At 42.8% G+C, this 25166-nt stretch overlaps 1 protein-coding gene across 1 annotated transcript in view; it reads right to left on the bottom strand.

The window, feature by feature from the left end:
• Positions 1-1492: 1492 nt before the first annotated feature.
• The window catches only part of CASP10 (caspase 10), a 41164-nt gene continuing 17490 nt past the window's right edge, over positions 1493-25166 (bottom strand). The window contains exons 4-10 of the mRNA XM_012739025.3: positions 23504-23639; positions 20716-20828; positions 16369-16405; positions 14380-14483; positions 12343-12460; positions 11271-11763; positions 1493-6127 (exon numbers count right to left, since the gene is read on the bottom strand). Of these exons, the coding sequence (XP_012594479.2) occupies positions 5974-6127; positions 11271-11763; positions 12343-12460; positions 14380-14483; positions 16369-16405; positions 20716-20828; positions 23504-23639 (1155 nt within the window). The 3' untranslated portion in view covers positions 1493-5973. The remainder of the gene's footprint in view (positions 6128-11270; positions 11764-12342; positions 12461-14379; positions 14484-16368; positions 16406-20715; positions 20829-23503; positions 23640-25166) is intronic.

The following is a 25166-nucleotide window of genomic DNA, read 5'->3' as shown; positions in this document are numbered from 1 at the left end:
AACCGGGAAATCACCCAATCTGGTGGACAAATTACATTAATCAGCATCAACACACAAATAAAAGATTTAAGAAGAAAGAGAACACCCACACATCCAGCACTCGGGTGAGGAAATAAGACGTGATCGACGCATCTGAAGCCCCTGTACTTCCTCCGCTTTGCGTCCCTCTGTCCCCAAAGCCCGACTCCATCCCAGGCAACCACTACTCTAAACTCCTCGTTTATCACCACGGTGGATCTCTGCATCGACACAATGTGCATGGGAACTCATAAGCAACACGTAGCAAACATCGTGGTTTTAACATTGTGTGAAATGTTACACAGACAGAAAATATTTTTGCCATTTTTTTTTCCAGGCCATTGTCTCTGTTACAGTCTGGGAGGAAGAGAAATGCTGTAAAGCCGGAGAGGGAAGGGGGCGTCAGGAGTGACGTCCTTGAGTCAGCGGCACCGACGGCCCCTGCAGAAGAGGAGGGCCGGCTTTTGCGAACGCGCAGGCACCCACGGGAGAAAAGGCCACGAGCCAGGCTCCCAGCACGGGCCGGTCAGTGGGCGCGGCGGGGGAGGGTGGAAATGTGGTCTGACTGCTTCCCTTAGTGAGGTGAGCGAGACCATGGAAGGTAAGTGAGGAGCGTGGCCAGCAACAGAGGCCTGAGGAGACAAAAGAAGGTGTGAAACATCAGAATCCATAGGAACATGAAAAATAAAAAAAAATAAAAAATAAAATAAAAAAAAGAAGGTGTGAAACAGTGTGAGAGTGCGGAAGGGTGACCTAATGAGGGAAACGTCACAGCAGCGCCGAAACCACTGAGCCTGTTGGAGGTTTGTGGCCGTCGGCTGTAATGTATTCTGCAACGTGGTGTAAGTTTTCCCACTGGCCACGTCCAGGAATTCCAGTGCAAACTTGGAGTGGGTGGACACGTGGGATTAACGGGAGTTGGGATTCTGCCACCTGAGTAGGACTGAGGGAGAGGATTGAAGCCAGTACTGGAGAGTGAGTTGACTGATCTCTAAGCCTGGTGAAGACGGAGTGAGGGCAGGGTTGAGGCTGGAGTGAGGGCAGGGTTGAGGCTAGAACGAGGGCAGATGGGGGCAATCAACTAACTGGAGGCCTGGGGGCACTGGCACCAGAGGGGCTGCAGGGAGCATCCTGGGAGAAGGGAAGGATCGGAGGTGGTTGTCAAGGATGGGCAGGCGTGACACTGAGTTTGGGCGGCAGTCCAGATATTAGTAATGACAAAGCATACTGGGTGCATGACTGGGGAACATGGAGTAAGATTAGCTCACAGGAAGGGCATGGGGGAGCTCGGGGACAGGTGCAAAGCAAAATGATGGGTAAATACATACCAGAATGGAGTTAGGAATGAACGTTCTCTTCCTTGTGTGTTCTTGTACTTCCCAAATGTTCCACAAGGAGCACACATGACTACGTAGTCAGAAAACGGGTTATAAAATAGAATCAAGGATATGACACAAAGGTAAAAATTGAAAAAAAAAAAAAAACTTTTTTATTAGTAAGCAAATTTCTAATATTTACAAGAGTCCAGTTCACAAAGCTCATACAGAAAGTTATTTCCATTCTAGAATTGTAGCAGGATTTCTGAAACATCGTACAGAGTCATTTAAAATGAGACTAAATAAGAGATATAAGTTTCATAGTGTTACATGGCTGGATACCTTCCTGATGGCTCTTTTATAAATATATTTGTTTTTGTTGCATTTGCATTAAGAAACCTTGGAGTTATCTACGAGATAAAGAGGTGGGAGGACTAGGGAAATGGTGGACAGAATTGGGGGCAAGGCTTTTCTTGAATACCTTTGAGTATTTTCTTATCTTGTAAAGATACTATCTACCCAAAATTAAATTAATACACTTTAAAATTTTTAATAGAAAAATCTTTTAAAAATTCAGACTTGTAAAATTTATGTTACGAAATGGTTGTTTGCAATGCCAAATGAGTTCTGCTTTAAACAAGGAAATTCCCTTACTACTTTTTTTAAAAGGATGCTACTACAAAATTTTAAAATTTTTGTAGAGGGTTCCATTAAAAAAAAAGAAAAAGAAAAAATTTAGATCCTATTCAAAGAGAACGAATGTGTTGCTACATTCTTATGACATCTTAAGAGCAAACTGCAGAATTTCAGCAAAACCCAGACCCTACCAGAAAAAAGGTTAAATGATTTGTCACATATCCAGCCTGAGCAAGAGCAAGACCCCATCTCTAATAAAAATAGAAAAAAATTACCCGTGCACGGTGACGTGCTCCCATAGTTCCAGCTACTTAGGAGGCTGAGGCATTGCTTGAGCCCAGGAGTTTGAGGTTGTAGTGAGCTACAAAGACACTACTGCACTCTAGCCCTTTTTTTTCTTTTCAAAAAAAAGAAAAAAGAAAAAAATTAACTTCCACCTTTGTGTGTTGAGCAAAACTAGCAAAGTACATAGGAACTTCACTCAATCTTTTCCTTCATAAATGTCTGGGCATACAATGGCTGTAGCCATTGCCAAATAGCTGTGATCAAATCCCCTATGATTCCTGAACTCAAAATTCACACACACACACACACACACACTTAAATACAGACAAGTATGTTTTACACATTGTATACGGCACACGCAAACCAGTGGGCCCAGCCCTGCCTGGGAGACATGAGGGAGAGTGATTGCACTCCTGCTGTCTGTATGTATCCATGACTCACAACCACAGATGTGCAGGAAGCCCTACGAGCTTGCTGGAGGCCTCTAAAAAGAATGTTTCTGACTCTAAAGTTTAACCTTCCACAAGCACTAAGTTAAGCAAAATAGTAACATGAAACAGACTAAAGGACCAAAACATAAACATCAAACTCCACATGCTCCTGATGAAGAGATTTCATTAACAGTGTTTTGTCTGGCTCATGCTTATAATCCTAGCACTCTGGGAGGCCGAGGCAGGAGGATCACTCAAGGTCAGGAGTTCGAGACCAGCCTGAGCAAAAGTGAGACCCCTGTCTCCACTAAAAATAGAAAGAAATTAGCTGGACAACCAAAAATACATAAAATAATTAGCTGGGCATGGTGGCGCATGCCTGTAGTCCCAGCTACTTGGGAGGCTGAGGCAGGAGGATCGCTTGAGCCCAGGAGTTTGAGGTTGCTGTGAGCTAGGCTGATGCCATGGCATGCTAGCCTGGGCAACAGAGTGAGACTCTATCGCAAAATAAATAAAAATACAGTGTTTTGTCCAACAGAACTCAGAGCCAAGGGCTGGCCGCCTGCTGCTGCTGCGGATGCCATGAACCAGTGAGGGGAGAATCAGCCCTTCCCTCAGAGGATGCACGGGAGAGGGTGCCGCCAGTGCTGAGTTGCTGCTAATAAAGTCAGCCGGAATAAGGTGCAAAGGAGCTCGAGCCCTGTTATTTCCAGTGAGGGTATTGCCACAAGACCCTGTCACCTAAAGGCCTTCAATGCACCTCCACACAAGTAGATTTAAATGGCTATACATATATATGTTCTCCTTCACCTTTTCAACAGCTAACATTTTCTCTACAGATAAGGCTGAAAAACCTAGCTTGACATAGTGTCGCAGAGCAAGGGAGTGGAGGGGTGAAATGGAAACCCAAGCTGCAAACCCTCAGACCCTTTGCTCCTTCCTGTGCACCTGGTCACCCTTCCTGAGCAGAAGACTGTTCAATGGCTTGTGTACCCAACTGGACAAAGACTGGGCCCACCCTGGCTTGCATGCACAATGGCGTGGGAAGATCATCCTGACACACGCCTTAGACTTACATCCTCAGTCAAGCTGCATTCAAACCCATGTGGTGACTAGCTATATCATAACAGGTTCTTACGAATACTTCTTACGGCAAATTTACCGTAAATGGATTTGACTCTCACATAAATAAAGTCAGGCACCCCTGAGAGTTATTTTTCTTCATTCCTTGACATCTTTTATGAGCACCTGCATATCCAAGGGAAGGTTCACGATGTGCTGTGATGTCCCGTGGCGTTCCGGTTCACGTAAGTGGGAAATAAAACCCCGTAAGCGATGACTGGCTGGAGGACTGAGAGCAAGCTGCTGTACCTCCCTGGGCCTCAGCTTCCTCGTCTGTAAATGAAGCCCTTTCCCACAGGACTTCCAACCACCCACCTAAGTCTAAGCTCTACGGATTCAAAATGTGGCTTCAGGATTAAAAAGAAAAAGTTCCTCTTGAAATAAAAAGAAAGCTCCAGTACATAAAATTGTTCAAAATGCTTGATTTAAAAAGTATCAAGGCCAGGCGCGGTGGCTCATGCCTGTAATCCCAGCACTCTGGGAGGCCAAGGCGGACAGATTGCTCAAGGTCAGGAGTTCGAAACCAGCCTGAGCAAGAGCGAGACCCCGTCTCTACTAAAAATAGAAAGAAATTAATTGGCCAACTAAAAACATATAGAAAAAAATAAAAATTAGCCGGACATGGTGGCACATGCCTGTAGTCCCAGCTACTCAGGAGGGTGAGGCAGAAAGACTGCTTGAGCCCAGGAGTTTGAGGTTGCTGAGAGCTAGGCTGATGCCACGGAACTCTAACCCAGGCAACAGAGTGAGACTCTGTCTCAAAAACAAAAACAAACAGTATCAAGGCTGGGTGAGGTGGCTCATGCTGTAATCCTAGAACTTTGGGAGGCTGAGTTTGAGGTTCAGGGAGCTATGATGACACCCCTGCACTCTAGCCTGGGTGACAGGGCAAGACCTGTCTCAAACAAACAAACAAACAAACAAACAAACCCAATGCTTCCATACAGAGCTACTCCCCCAAGGCACAGCCAGGCATTTCTCTGGCCAAAAAGAGCCCAGTGATCCTTGTGAACAGCTTTGGTCCCTGAGGCAGCCTCCGTCCTCATCCCTTGGGCCAGAGGAGCAAAGCGTATTAGTGACAAGGTGGGCTGCTGACTGCAGGCCACACACCACAGCTGCAAGTCCTGGAAACATCCAGCCAAGAAACAGCTGCTGCTCATATTAGTGACAAGGTGGGCTGCTGACTGCAGTCCACACACTGCAAGTCCTGGAAACATCCAGCCAAGAAACAGCTGCTGCTCTGGACGCAGTCCTGATTCAAGCTTGTCTGAAGCCTGTGCTGCCCATTTGTGGGTTTCCAGGTGAAAGAGGCAGTAGATTCCCTTTTTTGCTTTAGTGACTTTGAGTTCGGTGTCCTGTCACCGAGACCAGAAAGGTTCTGACCAACACAGAATTCAACGTTACAAAAAGTCTCCACTTCAGAACAACGGAGTGTGTCTCTCTTCACACTGAGCCGCCATCTTCATAGAGCTGAACCTGCCCCCATCTGATGAGGAACAGCCTGAACCCCAGAAACCCAAGAAAAGGCCACAGATACGTAAACCAAGGTGAAGTATCCTCTCGTCAGGGTACATACCCAACCCAAGAAAAACAGCTCCCGTGTGTGCACCTTCCTTACACTAAAGCAGGCAATGGGCTGAGCACAGACCCAATTTTCACTTCCTACACGTACAAAAGAGAAGCCTTAGGAAGGGGGACAGCAGAGACAGGTGAGTGGAATGTGGCCTCACTGTCCCATGTACAAGGCCATGCAGAGGGACACAGATCTGTAACTAAGGCAGGGGGCTGTGCAGAGAGGAAATCTAAGCTCAGTCTAGGCTAAGAATGGGGGTTCTCTGAACTCAAAGGAACCTTAAAATAATCGTGGTTCCACTTTGCACTTCACAGATATGTAAACCAAGGCAAAGTATTCTCTCTCCAGGGTACACACCCAGCACCAAGGACACGATCCAAGTCTTTAAAAAGGAAAGTCATCTAACATTTAGACTTGTCAAAAGAAAAAGAAAACACAGAATTGACTGTGTCTGGAAATCGGGAGTTTCCCGCCACTAGAAGCACAGGTGGAGACCAGCTCCTCACCCACCACTGAGTCCTGTGCTAGGTGGGAGGTCGCAGGACAAAGCCACAGGTTCCTTTCAAGTCTAACAGACGATGAAGACTCTCTGCTACCACTGAAGTGCTCCGGGTGGCACAGGGAATACTAGTTTTTTCGTTAGTGTGCTGGCAGACTGGGGCATCTGTTTCTTCAATCCAGATTTGTCCGCTTTTCGACTCACATCATGGTTGACAGCAGTGAGGATGGATAAGATGTCTTCATGTCTGCAGACAGAAAAGAAAACTTGCCTCATTCAGAAGGTAGAAAACACACACTAGGACTCAGAAAGAAACCAGACACCATGCACCAGGTCTTAGATAAATATGTGGCAGATACCATGTTACATTAATAGTGCCCTCTCCATTCTTGGTTTGGGAGAGATACAAAGATAAACATGACACTTAAAACACTTAGAGTGCAGACATGAATCATTGACCAACGATGGCATCTACACAACATCCACAATACAAGACATAATGTGATCAACTCCATATGAAAAGTAGGTAAAGTTCCATTGCAAGTTCAAAGAAAGCACTTCTGCTTGGAAGGAAGAGAGAGGGCTTCATGGAGGAGGTAGCATTTGAGCCTAGGCTTGAAGGATAAGTAGCCTTGACCAGAACAATCTGGGGGGTGGGCAATACATATCACTGGAAGCAAACATGGGCTCTGGAGATAGACTCAATTTTGAATTGTGGCTCCATTGCTTGCTATTGTGTGGTCTTGGGCAGGTTACTTACTTCTCTGTGCCTCAGTTTTCACAGCTCTAAATGGGGACCATGGTAATCCCAATCTTAGAGATTACCATGAGAATTAAATGATGTATTTCAGGTAAAGCACTTAGAACACTGGCTACACTATTCCATTGACCATAATTTTTAATACTATTTCCTACTATCCTCCTCATCATCATTTTTCTTTTCTTCCTTTTTTTTTTTTCCTGAGACAGAGTCTCCCTCTGTCACCCCAGGTAGAATGCAGCAGCATCAGACTAGCTCACAGCAACCTCAAACTCCTGGACTCAAGCAATCCTCCTGCCTCAGCCTCCTGACTAGCTGGGACCACAGGCATGAGACACCATATCTGGCTGAGTTTTCTATTTTAGGTAGTGATGGGGTTTTGCCCTTGCTCAGGCTAGTTGTGAACTCCTGAGCTGAAGCAGTCCATCTGCGTTGGCCTCCCAGAGCGCTAGGATTACACGTGTGAGCCACCCCACCTGGCCCAGCCCATCATCATCATTTTCAGGTGGGGGATGCAGGCCCTGCCTTACTCTCCATCCCTGCATACTGCTTTGCACTCGCTGTTCTCTCTGTTCCCAGATCTTCCTGTCGCTGATCCCTTCACATCCTGTAGGTTCACTTGAAATACTACCTTCACCAAGAAGCCTTTTCGAGTGGCCCCCACCTCATTCTCTATATCATTATATCATGATCCTGTTTTGATATGTTCATAGCAGTTATCACTTCCTGAAATTGTCTTATTAATTTAAATATTAAATACCGAAAACAATAAAATATTGATTGAAGAAATTGAAGAGGACACTAAAAAATGGAAGGATATCCCATGTTCATGAATTAGAAAAATTAATCTTGTTAAAACAGCCATACTACCCAAGTGTTCTATAGATTTAATGCAATCCTTACCAAAATACCAATGACAAGCCAGGTGTAATGGTGCGCCTAAAGTCCCAGCTACTCAGGAGGCTAAGGGGGAATAATCACTTGAGCCTAGGAGTTCGAGGCCAGCCTGGGCAACAAAGTGAGACCCTATCTCTTCACAGAAATAGAAAACACAATCTTAAAATTCATATGGAACCACAAAACACCCCAAGCAACAGTAGCAATTCTGAGCAAAAAGAACAAAGCTGGAGGTATATGCACACCATCTGACTTTAAAATATACTACAAAGCTATAGTAAACAAAATAGCATGGTACAGGCATAAAAGCAGACACAAAGACCAATGGAACAGAATAGAAAGCCCAGAAATAAATTCACATACCTACAGCCAACTGATTCTCAACAAAGATGCCAAGAACACACATTGGGGGAAAGACAGTCTCTTCAACAAATGGTGCTAGAAAAATTGAATATTCACATACAGAAGTATGACACCTATCTTTCACCATATGCAAAAATCAACTTAAAATAGATTAAGAACTTAAACATAAAACCTAAAACTATGAAACTACTGGAAGAAAACATAAGGCAAGCACTTTACAACACTGGGCCGGGCATAGATTTTTTAAATAACACCTCAAAAGCATAGAGAATGAATGCAAAATAAACAAACTGGATTATATCAAACTAAAAAGTCTTTGCACAGTAAAGGAAATAATTAACAGACTGAAAAGATAACCTACAGAATGGAGAAAGTATTTGCAAACTGTATGTCCCACAAGGGGTTGATATCCAGAATATAGAAGGAACTCACACAACTCAACAGCAAGGGGGGGGGGAAGCCAAATAACCCAATTTAAAATGGTCAAAAAACCTTAATAGACATTTCTCAAAAGAAGACATACAAAAATATGAACAAATGTTCAACATCACTAATCATGAGGGAAATGCAAATCAAAACACCAGTGAAATATCACCTCACTCCAGTTAGAATGAATATTATCAAAAAGACAAAAGAAAACAAGTGTTGGCAAGGATGTGGAGAAAAGGGAACACTCACATACTGTTGGTGAGATTATAAATTAGTACCGGAATTATGGAAAACAGTATGGAGGTTCCTCAAAAAATTAAATATAGAACTACCATATGATCCAGCAATCCTACTACTGAGTATACATCCAAAGGAAATGAAATCAATATTCAAAGATAGGCTGAGTGTGGTGGCTCACGCCTCTAATCCTAGCACCCTGGGAGGCCGAGGCAGGCAGATTACTCAAGGTCAGGAGTTTGAAACCAGCCTGAGTGAGACCCCATCTCTACTAAAAATAGAAAGAAATTAATTGACCAACTAAAAATATATATACAAAAAATTGGCCAGGCATGGTGGCGCATGCCTGTAGTCCCAGCTACTCGGGAGGCTGAGGCAGTAGGATCGCTTAAGCCCAGGAGATTGAGGTTGCCGTGAGCTAGGCTGATGCCAGGGCACTCATTCTAGCCTGGGCAAAAAAAAAAAAAAAAAAAAAAAAAAAATATATATATATATATATATATATATATATATATTCAAAGATATATGTGCACTCATGTTTATTTCAGCACTATTTACAACAGGCAAGATATGGAATCAACCTAAGTGTCTAATAATGGAGGAATGTATAAAGATGATGTGGTGTATATACACCGTGGAATACCATTCAGCCATAAAAAACAATGAAATCCTGTAATTTGCAATAACATGGATGAACTCAGAAGACATAATGTTAAATAAAATAAACCACACACAGAAAACAAAACAAAACAAAACATGTTCTCACTCATATGTGGAATATAAAACAAAAAAGTTGATATCATAGAAGCAGAGAGTAAACAGGGGTTATGAGAGACTAATGAGGAAGAGGAGGAAGGGGGAAGGGAAGATGGGGAAAGGTTGGTGAATGGGTGCAAAGTTACAATTGTACTGCCAGGAATAAGTTCTGGTGTTAATTTTTTCCAATAGACTTAGGGGTTACAAGTGGAGTGTTGTTATATGGATATATTGTATCGTGGTGAAGTCTGGGCTTTTGGTGTACCCATCACCCGAATAGTGTACATTGTACTCAATAGGTAATTTTACAACCTTAAACCCTCTTCCATGCTTCCCTAAGTTGTGGTATTCTATTGCACAGTGGGGCAACCATAGTTAACAGGAAAGTATTGTATTAGTTAACAGGAAAGTATTGTATATCACTAAATAACTGGAAGAGAAGCTTTTAGAGCTTCTCACCACAGAGAAATGATAAATGCATAAGGTGATGTATACACTAACTACTGTGATTTGATCATTATACAAAGTATATATGTACCAAAATATCAAATTGTAGACCACAAATATGTACATTTACAATGTATCAATTAAAAAATAAAGAAAACACAAAAAGACATTTCTGGATTAGCAAAAAAAGGCATTGCTTAGTCGTGCTTTCATATCATCTCCTTTTAATAAACTGTTAAATATTTTTCAATAATAATAATGATTTAAATATTCACTTACATTTTTATTATGTGTCTTCCCCTCACTGGACTGTTAGCTCCATGTAGAGGAGATAACATCTCTCTTGTTCACAACTGCCCAGCCCATAGGTCAGTACCCAGTATAGTGGACACATAGTAGACCCTGAATAAATATTGCCTTGTTCCTGAAGCCATAGCCATTGGCCTCTGATGGCTGTGGTGGGGGTGGAGGAGTTGGTAAAGAAGAGGGAAAAGTTGACTCAAGGCTCTAGTCTTGAATTTCCAGAAGAGCATGGTGGCCACTCCTAGAAATGAAGATTGAGGAGTAGGAGCTCCTAGAGAAGGCTGGGAAGATGTGTTCAGGAAGATGCATACTGGATGTGAGGTCCAAGGGCAACACAAAGGCGGGATGTCTGGCAGGCTGTGAATGAGGTTGGCTCAGGCAGTCATTCACTGATCCAGCAAATTTTTATCAAGCCCAACAACATATCTGTATCACGTGCTGAGGATATAAAGTTGAATGAAACAGGGTCTCTGCTCAAGAATTCAGAGATAAGTGGACCGGAGATGGCACTATGAGAGACCTTTTCATGGAGGTGCAAGTGGCCTCTAGGTATAGCTAAAGCTGCCAAGAGGGGAGTGGGGGAGAGAGAGAATGAATGTGCAAGTGCAGAGAAGGGGGCCCAGGGAAGAACCCTGGTGAAGGTCCATTTCCAGGGTACAGAAAAGGAGCATGTGGCAGAAGGGAAGTTGCCAGTGGCAAATAGAATGCCAAAGACAGCACATAGGTGCTCAGCAAATATGAGTGCCTGATAAACCATAAAGGAAGGAACAAATAAAAGGCTCCCATGCTTTGTTCATGCTGTTTCCTCTGCCCAACAAGTCTTTCACCCTGATATTTTCACCCTGATAACATCTATTTGTCATTTCTACTAGTAGACCTACTCTGATCCTCCAAATCTGGGTGAGGTACTTGTCCTGTGCATTCCCATAACATGCGTGCTTTACAACATGTATTTAGCACCTGGGGATGCTCTTCCCTGTCTGTGTTTTTCTATCCCTCAAGCTTCTGAGCAACATGAGGCCGGGGACCGTGTCTTTTTTTATTCTGTATCTTCCTTTCCAGATCCATCTGGTACTCAATACAAGGTTGTCATAAATGGATGGATGGATGGATGGACGGATGCATAGATAGATAAATGGGCAGCTGGACAGGTGGACTGATGTACAGGCAGGTGGATGGAAAAACTCAGAGCTCTCACCTTGGGACCAAGGTCTTCAGATGCTTACACAGAGACTGAATATACCAGCTGCCTTCCTCCATGTGTCGAAACGATAGATAGCCTGGGACAGTGGACAGCCCGAGCAGGAAATCCACCGTGATGGGAATTCTGTACTCCAGAGGAGGGAATGTGCTCTCAGGGTTCATGGCATCTGCTTCAATGGGCACGGAAGGTTGTATCGCTTTACCTTGGCAGGCCTGGATGAAAAAGAGCTTAGGTTTTTGAGCCAGTCTAGGGCACTGGTTGGCTGTGAAGTGAGACAGGATCTTCCCAATGGCAATGGGAACCCCGTCTGAACAGTAGACCTCCCTATCTTTCCCGTGGGTCAGAACACAGAACACGAAGCAGTCCCAGTCAGCATGGTCTGGATGACTCTTCTGTTCCTGCAGAATCTCATCCATACGGCCCTTGGTCACATCATCATGCTTGCACACTGTGAACCCAAGCCACTTAAACACACGCCTCAGGGACTCTGTAAGAAAAGGAGGGGAAGGGGAAATAATGAAATGAAGCAAAACAAAATAAAATGAGAAAGTGAAACGATGCTAATTAGTTCTAAAAATTGCACAGCAAATAGTCTAAAGTTTTGGATTATTTTTACTGTCAGAACAACAAAATCTTACAATGAAACTGCCTGCCTGTAGTACCCAGTGTTGTCACAACAGTCCTGAGAGTCAGCAGTCCTGTCCCGCACATGAGGAAGCTGCAGTCCCACGACTTTCCCATGGTCACAAACTTAGCTAGTGGTGGAGCCAGAGCCCAAGCCCAGGTTTTCTTGAGTCGACCCCGCATGCTCTCCCCAAACCACTCAGGTATAAACAGTCAACGATTCTCGTCACTCTTTAGCGATTGGTGACACCCAGGGATATACAAAAGGCTCAGAAACATTTATGATATCATCCTTACATTTATATGGATGATAAAAGTTACAAAGAGAAAATATGAAAATAAAAAAGAATTGTAAGATCTTCAGAAGACAGAGTGAGAACCCATCTCTTAAAAAAAAAAATCTCCAAATTGCATTTGGTAAATTCTTTCAGGCTTTTCTTACCAGCATCTTTATGGGTCCCTGGTCTAACATCTAGTGAAGAGGCAGAGGTAAATGTGTGGTTGTTGATGATGACACAGTGGCCTCTGAGTTTCCTATTCATCCCGTACACAGCTACCTCCTTGAAGAAGAGATACAACCACTTAGTAGGGATCCTCAATGTAGGGGTTTAAATGTTTCTAACCCATCACCCTAGTGAGTCCATTTTGAAAAAGAGCAGGGTACATCTCTTATTGCCAGTTTTTAAAACCATGTTTTTATACTTTAGTCTAAATCCCTGGGAATACTTGTGCCACATTAATTCTAAAGTAACATATCGAAAGCTTGGTGGTTCTGACGACTCTCTACTCAGTTCTGCTATTAAATTATGATCTGAATATAATTTCAAAGATTCTTTTTAAGTCCTAGAGCCCAGGACAAAGAATAAATCTCATGTGCACTGGAGATCAGCCACTTCCCTTCTCTTAGGGTGCCACTCCTAGTGTCAGAGGCAGACAGTTCTCAAGGTCCTGGCGCTGGCTTGGAATGCCAGATTCTGACTAAAATTCAGACTTCACCCGATTAGCCTGGAGAGTCTCAATTATCATAGTTAGAAAACAGAATATGTGTTTTAATATTGTCAAATCCAGCATTTTTGCAAAAGCATCTTCATTTTTGGGTCAGCAGCATGAAAAAAGCATACGTAAGAATTTAACAAGACAACAAAAATGTAAAAGTGTTTTTTTCAGATGATAGGTTTCTGGAGTGATCTGATTCCTCCAAAAACAGAGAAAATTCTGGCTGGGTGCGGTGGCTCACGCCTGTTATCCTAGCACTCTGGGAGGCTGAGGCGGGCGGATTGCTCAAGGTCAGGAGTTCGAAACCAGCCTGAGCAAGACCTCGTCTCTACCAAAAATAGAAAGAAATTTAATTGACCAACTAAAAATATATATACAAAAAATTATCTGGGCATGGTGGTGCATGCCTGTAGTCCCAGCTACTCAGGAGTCTGAGGCAGTAGGATCGCTTGAGCCCAGGAGATTGAGGTTGCTGTGAGCTAGGCTGACACCACGGCACTTACTCTAGCCTGGGCAACAAAGTGAGGCTGTCTCAAAAAAAAAAAAAAAAAAAAAAACAGAGAAAATTCTTTTGTAACTTTATTTCTGGACATAAAAATAATACACAAGCCAGTGCAGTGGCTCGCACTTATAGTCACACTTACTCAGGAGGCTGAGGTGGGAGCCCAGGAGTTTTAGATCAGCCTGAGCAACACTGAAAGACCTCATCTCAAAAAAAAAAAAAAAAATACATATATGATCGAAGTAGGAATTTTAAAATATGTGCAATTATTTTTGAAGGCTATTGTAAAAAATATACAATTACAAACTGGCTGAGTTGCTTAGTGAAGGCTCTGTGCAACTAAAATGATTCCTTGAAAATATGGTACACATGGCCAGGCGTGGTGGCTCACGCCTGTTATCCTAGCACTCTGGGAGGCTGAGGCGGGCGGATTGCTCAAGGTCAGGAGTTCTAAACCAGCCTGAGCAAGAGCGAGACCCCGTCTCTACTAAAAAATAGAAAGAAATTAATTGGCTAACTAAAAATATAGAGAAAAATTTAGCCGGGCATGGTGGCACATGCCTGTAGTCCCAGCTACTCGGGAGGCTCAGGCAGGAGGATTGCTTGAGCCTAGGAGTTTGAGGTTGCTGTGAGCTAGGCTGACACCACAGCACTCTAGCCTGGGTAACGGAGTGAGACTCTGTCTCAAAAAAAACCCCAGAAAATATGGTACATCTTTGATCCAAGCAGAAAAGAACTGGCTTCAGTGGGTTAAAAAAAGAAACTTCCCCTCTCCAGAAAATAACCCAGAGGGTGCACATGACTGAAAATGTAATAGCATTACTTCCGTAGCCAAAAGTATGACTTGCCACCAAAAAAGGTGGCAAGAATAGAGATAATCACAAGGAGAAGAAGAACCAAGTCAGAAACAAACAGCTCTAAGCCCTCAAAGCCACTAAGGGCTGGACCCTAGGTAGGCGGCACCTAAGAAACTGTCCAGACCTCTGTGCTGGCTTCAGAATTCGGAGTGTTGGGAGATGCTCCTCGGGTGGCAGATGCTGGGATCATGGAGCCCAAGGCCAGTGCACCATCTGTGGCTCTGTCACCTGGAAAGAGAAGTACGTAGGCTCTTCAAATATCTTTACCCAAGCACTTAGATTTCCTTACTAATAATTTTATAATAGAGCATCTAATTCTAGAGGATTGGTTTTTCCTCAAGGCACTCCTGAGACAGAAATTCAGCCACAATTCCCTTCCTGATAAGAGAGGCTGATGTTCTCACATTCCTTTTTGCGTTGTCCCTTTGGAGACTACCCTGCTGCCAGAGCATGGGTTGGGGGATTAAGATGACATGGATCAGATCACAGGTTCCTGGTAGAAAGCATGGATGAGCTGAGTCAGCATTTGTCTGTCACTGGTTATATAGAGGCTAGGTGGATCTCAAGAAGTAAAAAGAGGGGGGAAAAAAGAAAGAAAGGTCCAGGGACCCTATTTGGGCAAGGCAAAAATCAGTCCACAGCACTGGAATTAGCTTAGTCATGCGTTTGGCACTGGCTGAGGATCACACTGCTTTGAAGTGTTCCTGCAAACTCCCTGGTTCCTCTGGATGACAATCTACCATAGAGAGGGAGTCGACAATGGGTTATTTGTCACAGGACAGCAACAGAAAATGTAACATGAACCAGTTTTCTTCTCCCACTCCCAGTAAGTTTATAGTAGAATCCACCAAGCTCTGCCCTTGACTCTGGGCATGGGTTAGTTATTAACTATGGTCAAGGGTCAGTCCTCAGGCTCAGCTCGGGCTGAGCGAGTCCCTCTTCCCCAGAACAGAAAAGGCATGAAAAGGGCCCCAAGCTGCAGTGGCTCAGAGCACCTGTAAATTCCTTCTCACACTGGGAGAAGGTAACACTCCAGGGGAAGCCACGTCTAAACTTTGGAACTGCAGAATTGTAAAGTGGAAAGAAACTGCCTTATTCTTCACAGAAGAGAAGTGGTTGCCTGAGCTCACTCAGGTGCACAGTGGTGGAACCTGCTCCTCGGAGGACGAGCTCTGGAGTCAGAGTGCTGGGCTCAAATGCCAGCTCCACTTTGCTCCCGTTGCAGGACCTTCAGCAAAGTACTACACTCTGTGTACACTCAAATACAACCCACTCTGTGGGTTCCGGTCTCCTCATCATTAAATGGTGATAACAGTAGTGTCTATCTCTAGGTGACTGGAAAATTAAATGACATAACCCCTGGAGAGTTCTCAAACAGTGCCTGGCATGTGGCAGGTGCTCAGTGACGGTAACTCTCACCAATGTCATCACCATCACCGACGTCACACACGCAACCTCCAGGTTAGCAAAAAGACTGATTTCTAGGAAAGCTGTGTGTCTTGGGCTCTGAAGGTTAATTTTCCAGGAAAAAAAAATGAGGAATGAGCTCTGATAGACTCTACATATCACAGAGAGACTCCACCAAAACCTGTTTGTTCATAAGCAGTGTAGCCCAGTGGCAGATTCTGGAATATTTTCCTAAGGTCGTGGTTTCTGAGCACTAAATACACACTATCAAGTCCCTTCTCTGGTTTCTTGCCCTCTGAACAGCAGAAGCATCTGGAGCCACTCTGGAGAAGACACTTCCTCAGACCGCACATTCTGCAGCCACTGCTGCCTGCAGGCTTCAGCCCGGCCAGGGGCTCCTCTCCTCCCTCTCCTCCCCACCAAGAGTGACCTCGTTCTGAAGGCTGGAGGGAGAGCAGCTGTATTCCCCAGAGTCGGCTGTGCTGAGCATTCAGAGCACAGACCACCCCGCCCTCCCCATACCCCACAGAAGAGCTGGCATAATCCCTGCATTCATTGTTTTGCTTTGAATTGAAATAAAAAATGAATTCACCACTAATTTGTAAATCTTCTCTATCAAGTCACCTTGCATTACTTGCTATATATCTAATATATCTGCTCCTGCCTTACTGACCCGAGTTGTCAAAACTGTATTAGAAATACCTACCATTACTCCTTGCATGCTCATTTTGACAAGGCCTCTCCTGTGAAGAAAACAGAAAATGCATGAAATACAGGAAGTTCACACAGTTAAGACGAAGACCAAAAATCTAGACTTGCTACAGAGAAGGGCAGACATCTAATCCCCAGCCACAGGAAAGGGCATTGACAGGAGACAGGAGGAGAATCAACTCTCGCCCCAAAGGGGAAGCTTCACAAACACACACTGGCAAAAAATACAACATGACATGTGCACCAGGGCATTTATTCTTTGCAGCATTGTTGGAATAACTAAGGATTGGGAATAGCCTATAGGATGCCAAAGACAATCTCTATACTCCTCTTCAGGAGATACTGTCACATAAAGGAAGCAAAGTGAAGAATAGTACTTCAGTATGTTATTAGGCCATTAAATATGAAATGTCCAATTTCTAATTAGAAGTGTTGTTTATTATATCTCAAACAAGAAGCAGTACAATTGATCAAAATATGTGCCTAAACTATCAACACAGTTTTGCCATCTTAATGGTAGCTTGATTATGAAGAAGCCTGGAGAGCAAGTGGTGACGAAATCTTGAAAGGTGTTTTCCACAGCTGGTTGAGAATTGAATATGTTTCCTTGCAAGAAGTGGTCCAAAGCCTGGAAAAAGTGGTAGTCAGTTGGTGCAAGGTCTGGTAAATACGGTGGATGACAGAGCGTTTCCAAGTCCAGCTTCTATAGCTTGAGCAGCATAGTTTGTGCAACATGTGGTCAAGCATTGTCTTGCGAGAGGATTGGCCTGTCTCTATTGACCAATCTCGTTTGCTTAATCACAAGCATTCTCAACATTTCATCCAAGTGATTGCAGTAGACATCCACTGTAATCGATTGACCAGGTTTCATGAAGCTGCAGTGGATAATACCAGCACTGGACGAACAATCAGACACCATTAGCTTTTTTTTTTTTTTTTTGCTTATTTTTTTTTATTTTGGCATATTATGGGGGTACAGATTTTAAGGTTTCAATAAATGCCCTTTACCCCCCTCCCCCCACAAGTCTGAGTTTCCAGCATGACCATCCCCCAGATGGTGCACATCTCACTCATTATGTATGTATATACGCGCCCCCCCTCCCCCCGCCCAATACCCTATTACTGTAGTACCTATGTGTCCACTTAGGTGCTACTCAGTTAATACCAGTTTGCTGGGGAATATATGTGGTGCTTGTTTTTCCATTCTTGGGATACTTCACTTAGTAGTATGGGTTCCAGCTCTAACCAGGAAATATAAGATGTGCTATATCACCATTGTTTCTTAGAGCTGAATAGTACTCCCATTAGCTTTTTTTGATGAATATTCAGTTTTGGACTGTGTTTCAGCACTTCATTGTTGTCCACACTGTGCTGAACACTTGCAGTAAAGAATCCATTTTTCATCACACGTAACAGCACAGTGTAGAAATAGTTCACCTTTATGTCATGACAGCAAAGAAAGGCAAACTTTGAGAAGATTTGTCTTCTGATACTCGCTTAATTCATGTGGTACCTATCTATCCAGTTTCTTTACCTTGGTGATCTGTTTCAAATGGTCCAATATTGTTGGAATAGCAACGTCAAACCTTGCTGCTAATTCACACGTAGGTTGAGATGGATTCACTTCCACTACAGCTTTCAGCTCATCATTATTCCCCTTGGTCTCCGGTGGCCCACATGGCTCATTTTCAAGATTAAAGTCACGAGAACTGAGCTTCTCAAACCATCGACGTACTATGTGTTCATTACCCGCATCCTTCCCAAACAGTTCGCTGGTATTTCAAGCTATCTGCACTGCATTGGATCCACTAGGAAATTCATATTTGAAAATAACTCCAATTTTTTTACCTACCCATGGTTTCAAAAAAACTGCTCTAGAAAAAATTTGAAAGATAATCTCAAGCCAAACCATGCGTTTGAAAGAATGAGGATGTACCTTCACAATTAAAATAAAATAAGGGTCAGAGTGAAGTGTCAGAGGTATCAACTGTCAAAGAGTACTTAAGGAAATCAAACATTTCATACTTAATAACCTAAACTATCTCTTTTGTAATAAAGGGGAGATATGGGTTGGTTTTTCTCAAAAGTAACAATAGGATAAATCATAAAACAAATACAAGTGGTACTTGATAAAGGAAAAGAGACGAGGATACAATGTAGAATTTACTTTCGGCCTACATTAACATTTTGTATAATTAAATACAAAATTAACACAAAGTCTAGGGCCCTGTCTTCTCTGTATCCTCCTCCCTCTTCATCACCATCATTACCTCCCAGCATCCTCAGCCCTCAGTCTACAGCAGAAAGCCCCAAAGGAAATTGTGTGTCCAGTAAGGCCTTAAAAACAAGCAGTTAAAGAGAGCCATGCCTCTCTTTAAGAAAACTCTAGACCGGGCATGGTGGCTCACATCTGTAATCCTAGCATTTTGGGAGGCCGAGGCAGGAGGATTGCTTCAGCTCAGGAGTTTGAGACCAGTCTGAGCAAGAGTGAGACCTTGTCTCTACTATAAATAGAAAGAAATTAGCCAAACAACTAAAAATAGAAAAAATTAGCCAGGCACAGTGGTGCGTGCCTGTAGTCCCAGCTACTCAGGAGGCTGAGGCAAGAGGATCGCTTGAGCCCAGGAGTTTGAGGTTGCTGTGAGCTAGGCTGACTCCATGGCACTCTAGCCCAGGCAACAGAGTGAGACTCTGTCTCAAAAAAAAAACCTCTATGCCACAATCAAAAATATTGATTTAGGGGATTTAGTGTTTTTTGTTTTCGTTGTTGTTTTTGGTTTTTTTAGAGATGGAGTCTCGCTCTGTCACCCAGGCTGCAGTGCAGAGTGCAAGTGGCATTATCATAGCTCATTGTCACCTTGAACTCCTAGGCTCAAGCAATCTTTCTGCCACAGCCTCCTGAGTGGCTGGGACTACAGACACATGCCATTGCACTGAATAATGTTTTTTAATTTTTTTAGAGACAAGATCTTGCTATATTACCCAGGCTGCTGTCAAACTCCTGGACTCAAGAGATCCTCCCACCTCTGCCTCCTGACTCGCTGGGATTACAGGTGTGAGCCACCGCACCTGGCTCTGATGTTGTTTTTAAACAAATTAGGAGATGTTACTTGAAATACAAAGAGTGTCTTCTCATTAAATCCAATTACTAGCAGTGTTCTTTTAAATAAGAAAACCCCTGCCTGAGGTGCATATGAAACATGAGATGTTTCACCAAGTTTTATTTTATCTAGCGCTTGTTGGAGAGGGGCAGGGTTGCCCAGTAACTTTTAAGATAGCTTCAGTCCCTGAGAGTCCACGAGAATATAGGTGATCTGATATGCTGCCCCCCAATCCCCCGGCACTTCCAGCACCACCACAACTAGCCCCCACTTTAAACCGGCTGTGGCCAGAGTCTTCCCTGGTCAGCATGACTTCAGAGACCACAGCTGAGCCACACTCCTTTAGAAACGCTGAATTTCTAAAAGGCAAAGAGCAGAATCGTGTGTGTGTGTGTGTGTGTGTGTGTGTGTGTGTGTGTGTGTGTTCTAGGTACATGTCAGTATCTGAGCATAAAACTAGTTGAAAAAGTGGGTAGGAAGAATTAGGTTTAGCAGGCAATTTAACTTACAATTACCGAATCCTAGAATGTCAGTGCTGGGAAACCACATTTTAAAAAGCTACTGGGGCCAGGTGCAGTGGCTCACACCTGTAATCCCAGCACATTGGGAAGCCAAGGCAGGAGGATCGCTTGAGGCTAGGAATTTGAGATCAGCTGGGCAACATAGCAGGACCCTCTTCTTCACAAAAAAGTAAGTTAAAAAAGCTGGGCATGGTGATGTGTGCCTGTAGTCCCATCTACTCGGAAGAAAGGCTGAGGCAGGAAGATCATTTGAGCCCAGGAGTTCAAGGCTACAGTGAGCTATGATGGCGCCACTGCTCTCTAGCCTGGGTGACAGAACAATACCCTGTCTTTAAGAATTTCAAAATGGTAACAGCAGAGCATTAAACAAAGCATGGGGCACTGTAATGACTGCTCAGATTGCATGCCCATGAAGCCAGCTCTAATTGCATCCTACAGATAAGGACAAAGGAACCATTGCAAAGCAACCCAAGGGTGTGTGTGCTGGAGTCAGGTCTGGTTTGTAATAAAGGGGAGCTAGTGAGAGCCAATTGTTAAATTTTCAGAAAATGTGCAATCTGGTTGATGTCATGTTGTTTGCTTGAAATCAGCCATGGTGGGACTCTTTACAGCAAACATTACAAATGAGGGCCTCTCTCTCTCTTTCTCTTTCTTTCTTTTTGGGTTGGGGGAGGAAAGTGGAATGGATTGTTACGTTGACAAGCACACCATTGAACCTACCTGTAAGGCTCCAAGCAATTTTGTAGTGTCTGATCGGGAAAATAGCTGTTCTTCCTCTCCTTGATGCAATGACTCAGTTTCCTTGTCCACAGGAAGTGTCGCTAACTGGGCAGCTGCAAATAAAATCACAGAAAGCGAAACATAACCAGTCATCACAAGCAGCCATCAAAAGTATTTTAAAGAGACTCGTACATTTCTAATGGCATCTCTTTATGGAGGCCTCAATATACACCCAGAAAAAATGTGAATTTATAATTCATTTTATTATTGTTAATTTTTATTCCTTGTATTGTTATGTTTTCTTTCTTACTGTTTTTATGTTTTTGTTATTTTAATAGTTTTATTAGTTCCTTAAAAGTACTATATACTTTGCCAAATACTATTTTAGAACTTATGGTGCTTAATATACCAGGTAATTACCAAATAGAGATTCCAAAAGCATTACCTCAAAAATTAGTATCAGAATTCAGACTATAATAGCAAAAAAAAAAAAAAAAGAAAGAAAGAAGGAAAGAAATAAAAAAAATAAGAAAGGAAGAAAAAAGAAAAACCATTCAAAAGTGCTAATTACTTAAAAATGTTCTATCCATAAAATGGATTTCTATGGAACCATTAATAAGAATGAACAATATCTATATGATATTCATGAAAATATCAGCTATATTAGGTGGGGGGAAAAGCAAGTTATAGAATATGATTAGCATGGTCTTAGTTAAATCTACATATAAAATATCTATAGGCATACAATTCTTTCTATATAGAAGAATATATCCAAAGAGTGGTTATCTTTGGAGAATGGGTTGGCAATGGAGGAAGGAGGAGAAGAGAGAAACTTTTACCTTCTACATTCTGATTGTTTTCATTATTGAATTTTTATTTAATTTTATTATAATTATATATATTCTTTTTAATAATAAATTTAAAATAATCAAGCAAACACCAAGGCTCAAGAAAACTCAGAAAGTTAACCAGGTGGTCCTTAAATAAAGCTAATATCCTAATCAGATACAATGAACTTGGACTTTGGGTCACACTTACACAAAAGTCTAAAATCTGCATACTTACTGTCTTTTCAGGCCTTTAGTCTTTCATCCTAAAGGCAGAATTAGGACCAAATTCTTAAGACTGTAGAAAGTCAATATTAAAATATCAATAATGATTGACACCCAAAAGAGATCACACAGGTAGGTTGTAGAAAAGAAAAATCAAAATTAAAAGTCTTCTTCTGGTATAAAACTCAGTCCTCAGGAGTCACAGAGGCAAACGTAAACATTAATTACATAAAACTAGCGTGTCTTCTCCAGAGTTCAAACATCCAAAATAATATGACCACTTGCCCTGTGTTTACCTTGTGTGGGGCACTATATTATAGGGAAATGACAACGTGTTCAGGAAAAAATATCTCTGCTTTCAGAGCTCATGTAAGGATTCCAAACACTCTTTCAGTATCAACTTCCTGGTTTTTATTTCTCACTTAATAATTTAATAAGGACAACTGATCTTAGTCTTCCTAACTTTTACTTAAATTATGCATTTATTCATTGCTTTAGTCATTGCTTGAGATTTTATAAATTTAACAACAGTATATTTTGTTTCTCAACTCATTCTGTGTTTATTGAATTCTTAGGGAGCAGCTTCCTCTTAGCTAGTTTCATTCTTAAACAAAGAAATTTGCATTCACTCACCGAGCCAACTTATGAGTGTGTCATAAAAGCTTCTTGGATATACTCATGAGTTTTTATGTACAGCTGTTGTTTAACAGTGGAGTGACAGACTCAGAAAAACATAAATATTTAGCATATTGACACACAGAGAGGCAGCCAGATTTGATTTCTGCCCTGTGTTTCTACCTCTATATAATATCACAGCAAAACCACCTTCATTACACAGGCTTTTAAAATGAGAGAGAAAAATTAAACTCTTCTCTGAGAATATGAACGTCTTCATGACCTCTCTCTGACAAACATAGTCATAATAGCAACATGTGCTAAATGCTTACTCCATGCCAGACAGGCATTTTATAAAAATTATCATTCAGGCCGGGCACAGTGGCTCACACCTGTAATCCTAGCAAGGTGTTCAAGACCAACCTGAGCAAGAGCAAGAACAAGACCCCCATCTCTGCCAAAAATAGAAAAATTAGCTGGGTGTCCTGCCCTATAGTTTCAGCCACTTGAGAGGCTGAGGCAGAAGGATCGCTGGAGCCCAAGATTTTGAGGTTCCTGTGAGCAATGATGATGCTATTGCACTCTAGCCTAGGTGACAGAGTGAGACCTTGTCTCAAAAAAAAAAAGAAAAAAAATTATCTCAGTCCTCACAAAAACCTATTATGCCCACTTTACAGACAGGGAGAGTGAGACAGAAAAGCCAAGAAAGGGCCACTACACCACTAATAAGTGGAGTCCTGGCAGTCTGACTCTAGAACTCCACTCTTAACCCCTCTGCTATCCTGCCTTCTTTTTCATGTTATTTCATTCAAAACAATTTCCTCTACTCTCACTCCCTTATAAGTATTAGAAGACGTTTGTCTAAAACTACTTTCCCCCTCTAAACTATAAATTCCAAGAGGGCAGGAGCTTTGCTCTGCACCGGGCTATATTCACAACTTCTAAAGCAGTGCCAGGCTCAAAGTATGTGCTCAATAAATGTGTATTGAATGAGCAAATGGAGACATTTTCTGGCTTTCCCAAGAATAATATTATCAGACAGATGAGTAAACATCATTCATGACCAATACGTTTAAGAATTCCCATGGTCTAAGGCAAGTAAGCAAGCACAAGCTACTTACCTTTCTCTCCTTTATACTTCTCTATCTTTTCTACGAGTTTAGGTACAATTTTTTTGCAGAGGTCCTCCAGGAATGTCAGATTATCTTCATCTATTTTACCTTGTTTCTCTAGATGTGACAGCAAACCTAGAGAGGTCTGCAAGAGAATCAAAGGAGTCACATTTACCTGCTACTGCTTATCCATTCACTTGTTAAACATCACTGCATGACCACTGGGTGACAGGTTCTGCATGACAGTAAGATATAGTCTCCGCCTTCAAGGAGCTCAATAGTGTAGGGGAAAAGGCATTCCCAAGCAAATCTCTATACAATCTATATCAATACCAGATACAAAATGTATATAACTCTCTATATAACAGGTACACTGCTTGCTGCATTAACCTCAAAGTAACCCAATGAAGTCGATACCATTATAATCTTCATTATAAATATGAAATAATCGGGGCACAGGGAGGTTCCAGTAACTTGTCCAAGGTCATGAAGCCAATAAGTGGCAGAGCCAGTACATCTGATGCCAAAGTCTGTGTTATCAATCACTGAACTAGACTGGCTCTAATCACAGCTTTAAGTGATATCAGTGATGAGGGAACCAGCAAAAGAGAGACACCAAAGAAATGAGGAAAAATGTTTTGAACGGATTTTGAAGCTGCCATTTTAAAAGAAAAACAAATTTCTAAAGTACTCCTGGGGCGTGGGAATCACAAATGAGCTAGCATTGTTGTAACACTGAATTACACACGGGGTGGAAGGCACCACAATCTTTTCAGTGATTAGGGCTTTTCAACATATTCATCTGGCTATGAAAAAAATTATATGAACAAACTTACATTGGAGCCCACAGAAAACAGTAACCAGAGAGTGAGCACTCGAGCACTAACTGCATACATCAGCATCGGCAGGGTGAGAACCGGGAAGAAGTCTCTGGTCTGCATGTGGGACAGCGTAATGTCTGAAAGGGGCAGTGTGCGGAGGGATGTCGGGAAGAGGCCAGAGTGGAGCCTGGAACAGTCACGCACCGCCTGAGGAGTTCGGGCAAGTGTCCCAGAGGTCGAGGGCTGCCAGTGACAGTGTTTAAGGAGAATAGTGACATGAACAGATTTGTTTGTAAACAGAAATCTTTTAGGGGTAGGCCAGGGGAGAAAACACTGGCAGGAAGATTCAATCTTCTGGTTGAAGGGATGATGAAGACCTGGTCTACAGCCAACAGGGGCGACGCAGGGGAGGCACTGGGCATTTCTTTTTTTTTTTCTTTTTTTTTTTTTTTTTTTTTGAGACAGAGTCTCGCTTTGTTGTCCAGGCTAGAGTGAGTGCCGTGGCGTCAGCCTAGCTCACAGCAACCTCACACTCCTGGGCTCGAGCGATCCTCCTGCCTCAGCCTCCTGAGTAGCTGGGACTACAGGCATGCGCCACCATGCCCGGCTAATTTTTTATATACATATCAGTTGGCCAATTAATTTCTTTCTATTTATAGTAGAGACGGGGTCTCGCTCTTGCTCAGGCTGGTTTTGAACTCCTGACCTTGAGCAATCCGCCCGCCTCGGCCTCCCAGAGAGCTAGGATTACAGGCGTGAGCCACCGTGCCCGGCTGGCACTGGGCATTTCTTAACCCTCATTCGGTGAGGTTTGGAGACCCACTGAAAGCGGGTGAAGAAATGAAGGAAGA

Source organism: Microcebus murinus, chromosome 8, assembly GCF_040939455.1.
Source record: "Microcebus murinus isolate Inina chromosome 8, M.murinus_Inina_mat1.0, whole genome shotgun sequence".
NCBI classification, from domain to species: Eukaryota; Metazoa; Chordata; class Mammalia; order Primates; family Cheirogaleidae; genus Microcebus; species Microcebus murinus.
This window is presented reverse-complemented; position numbering and strand designations above follow the sequence as displayed.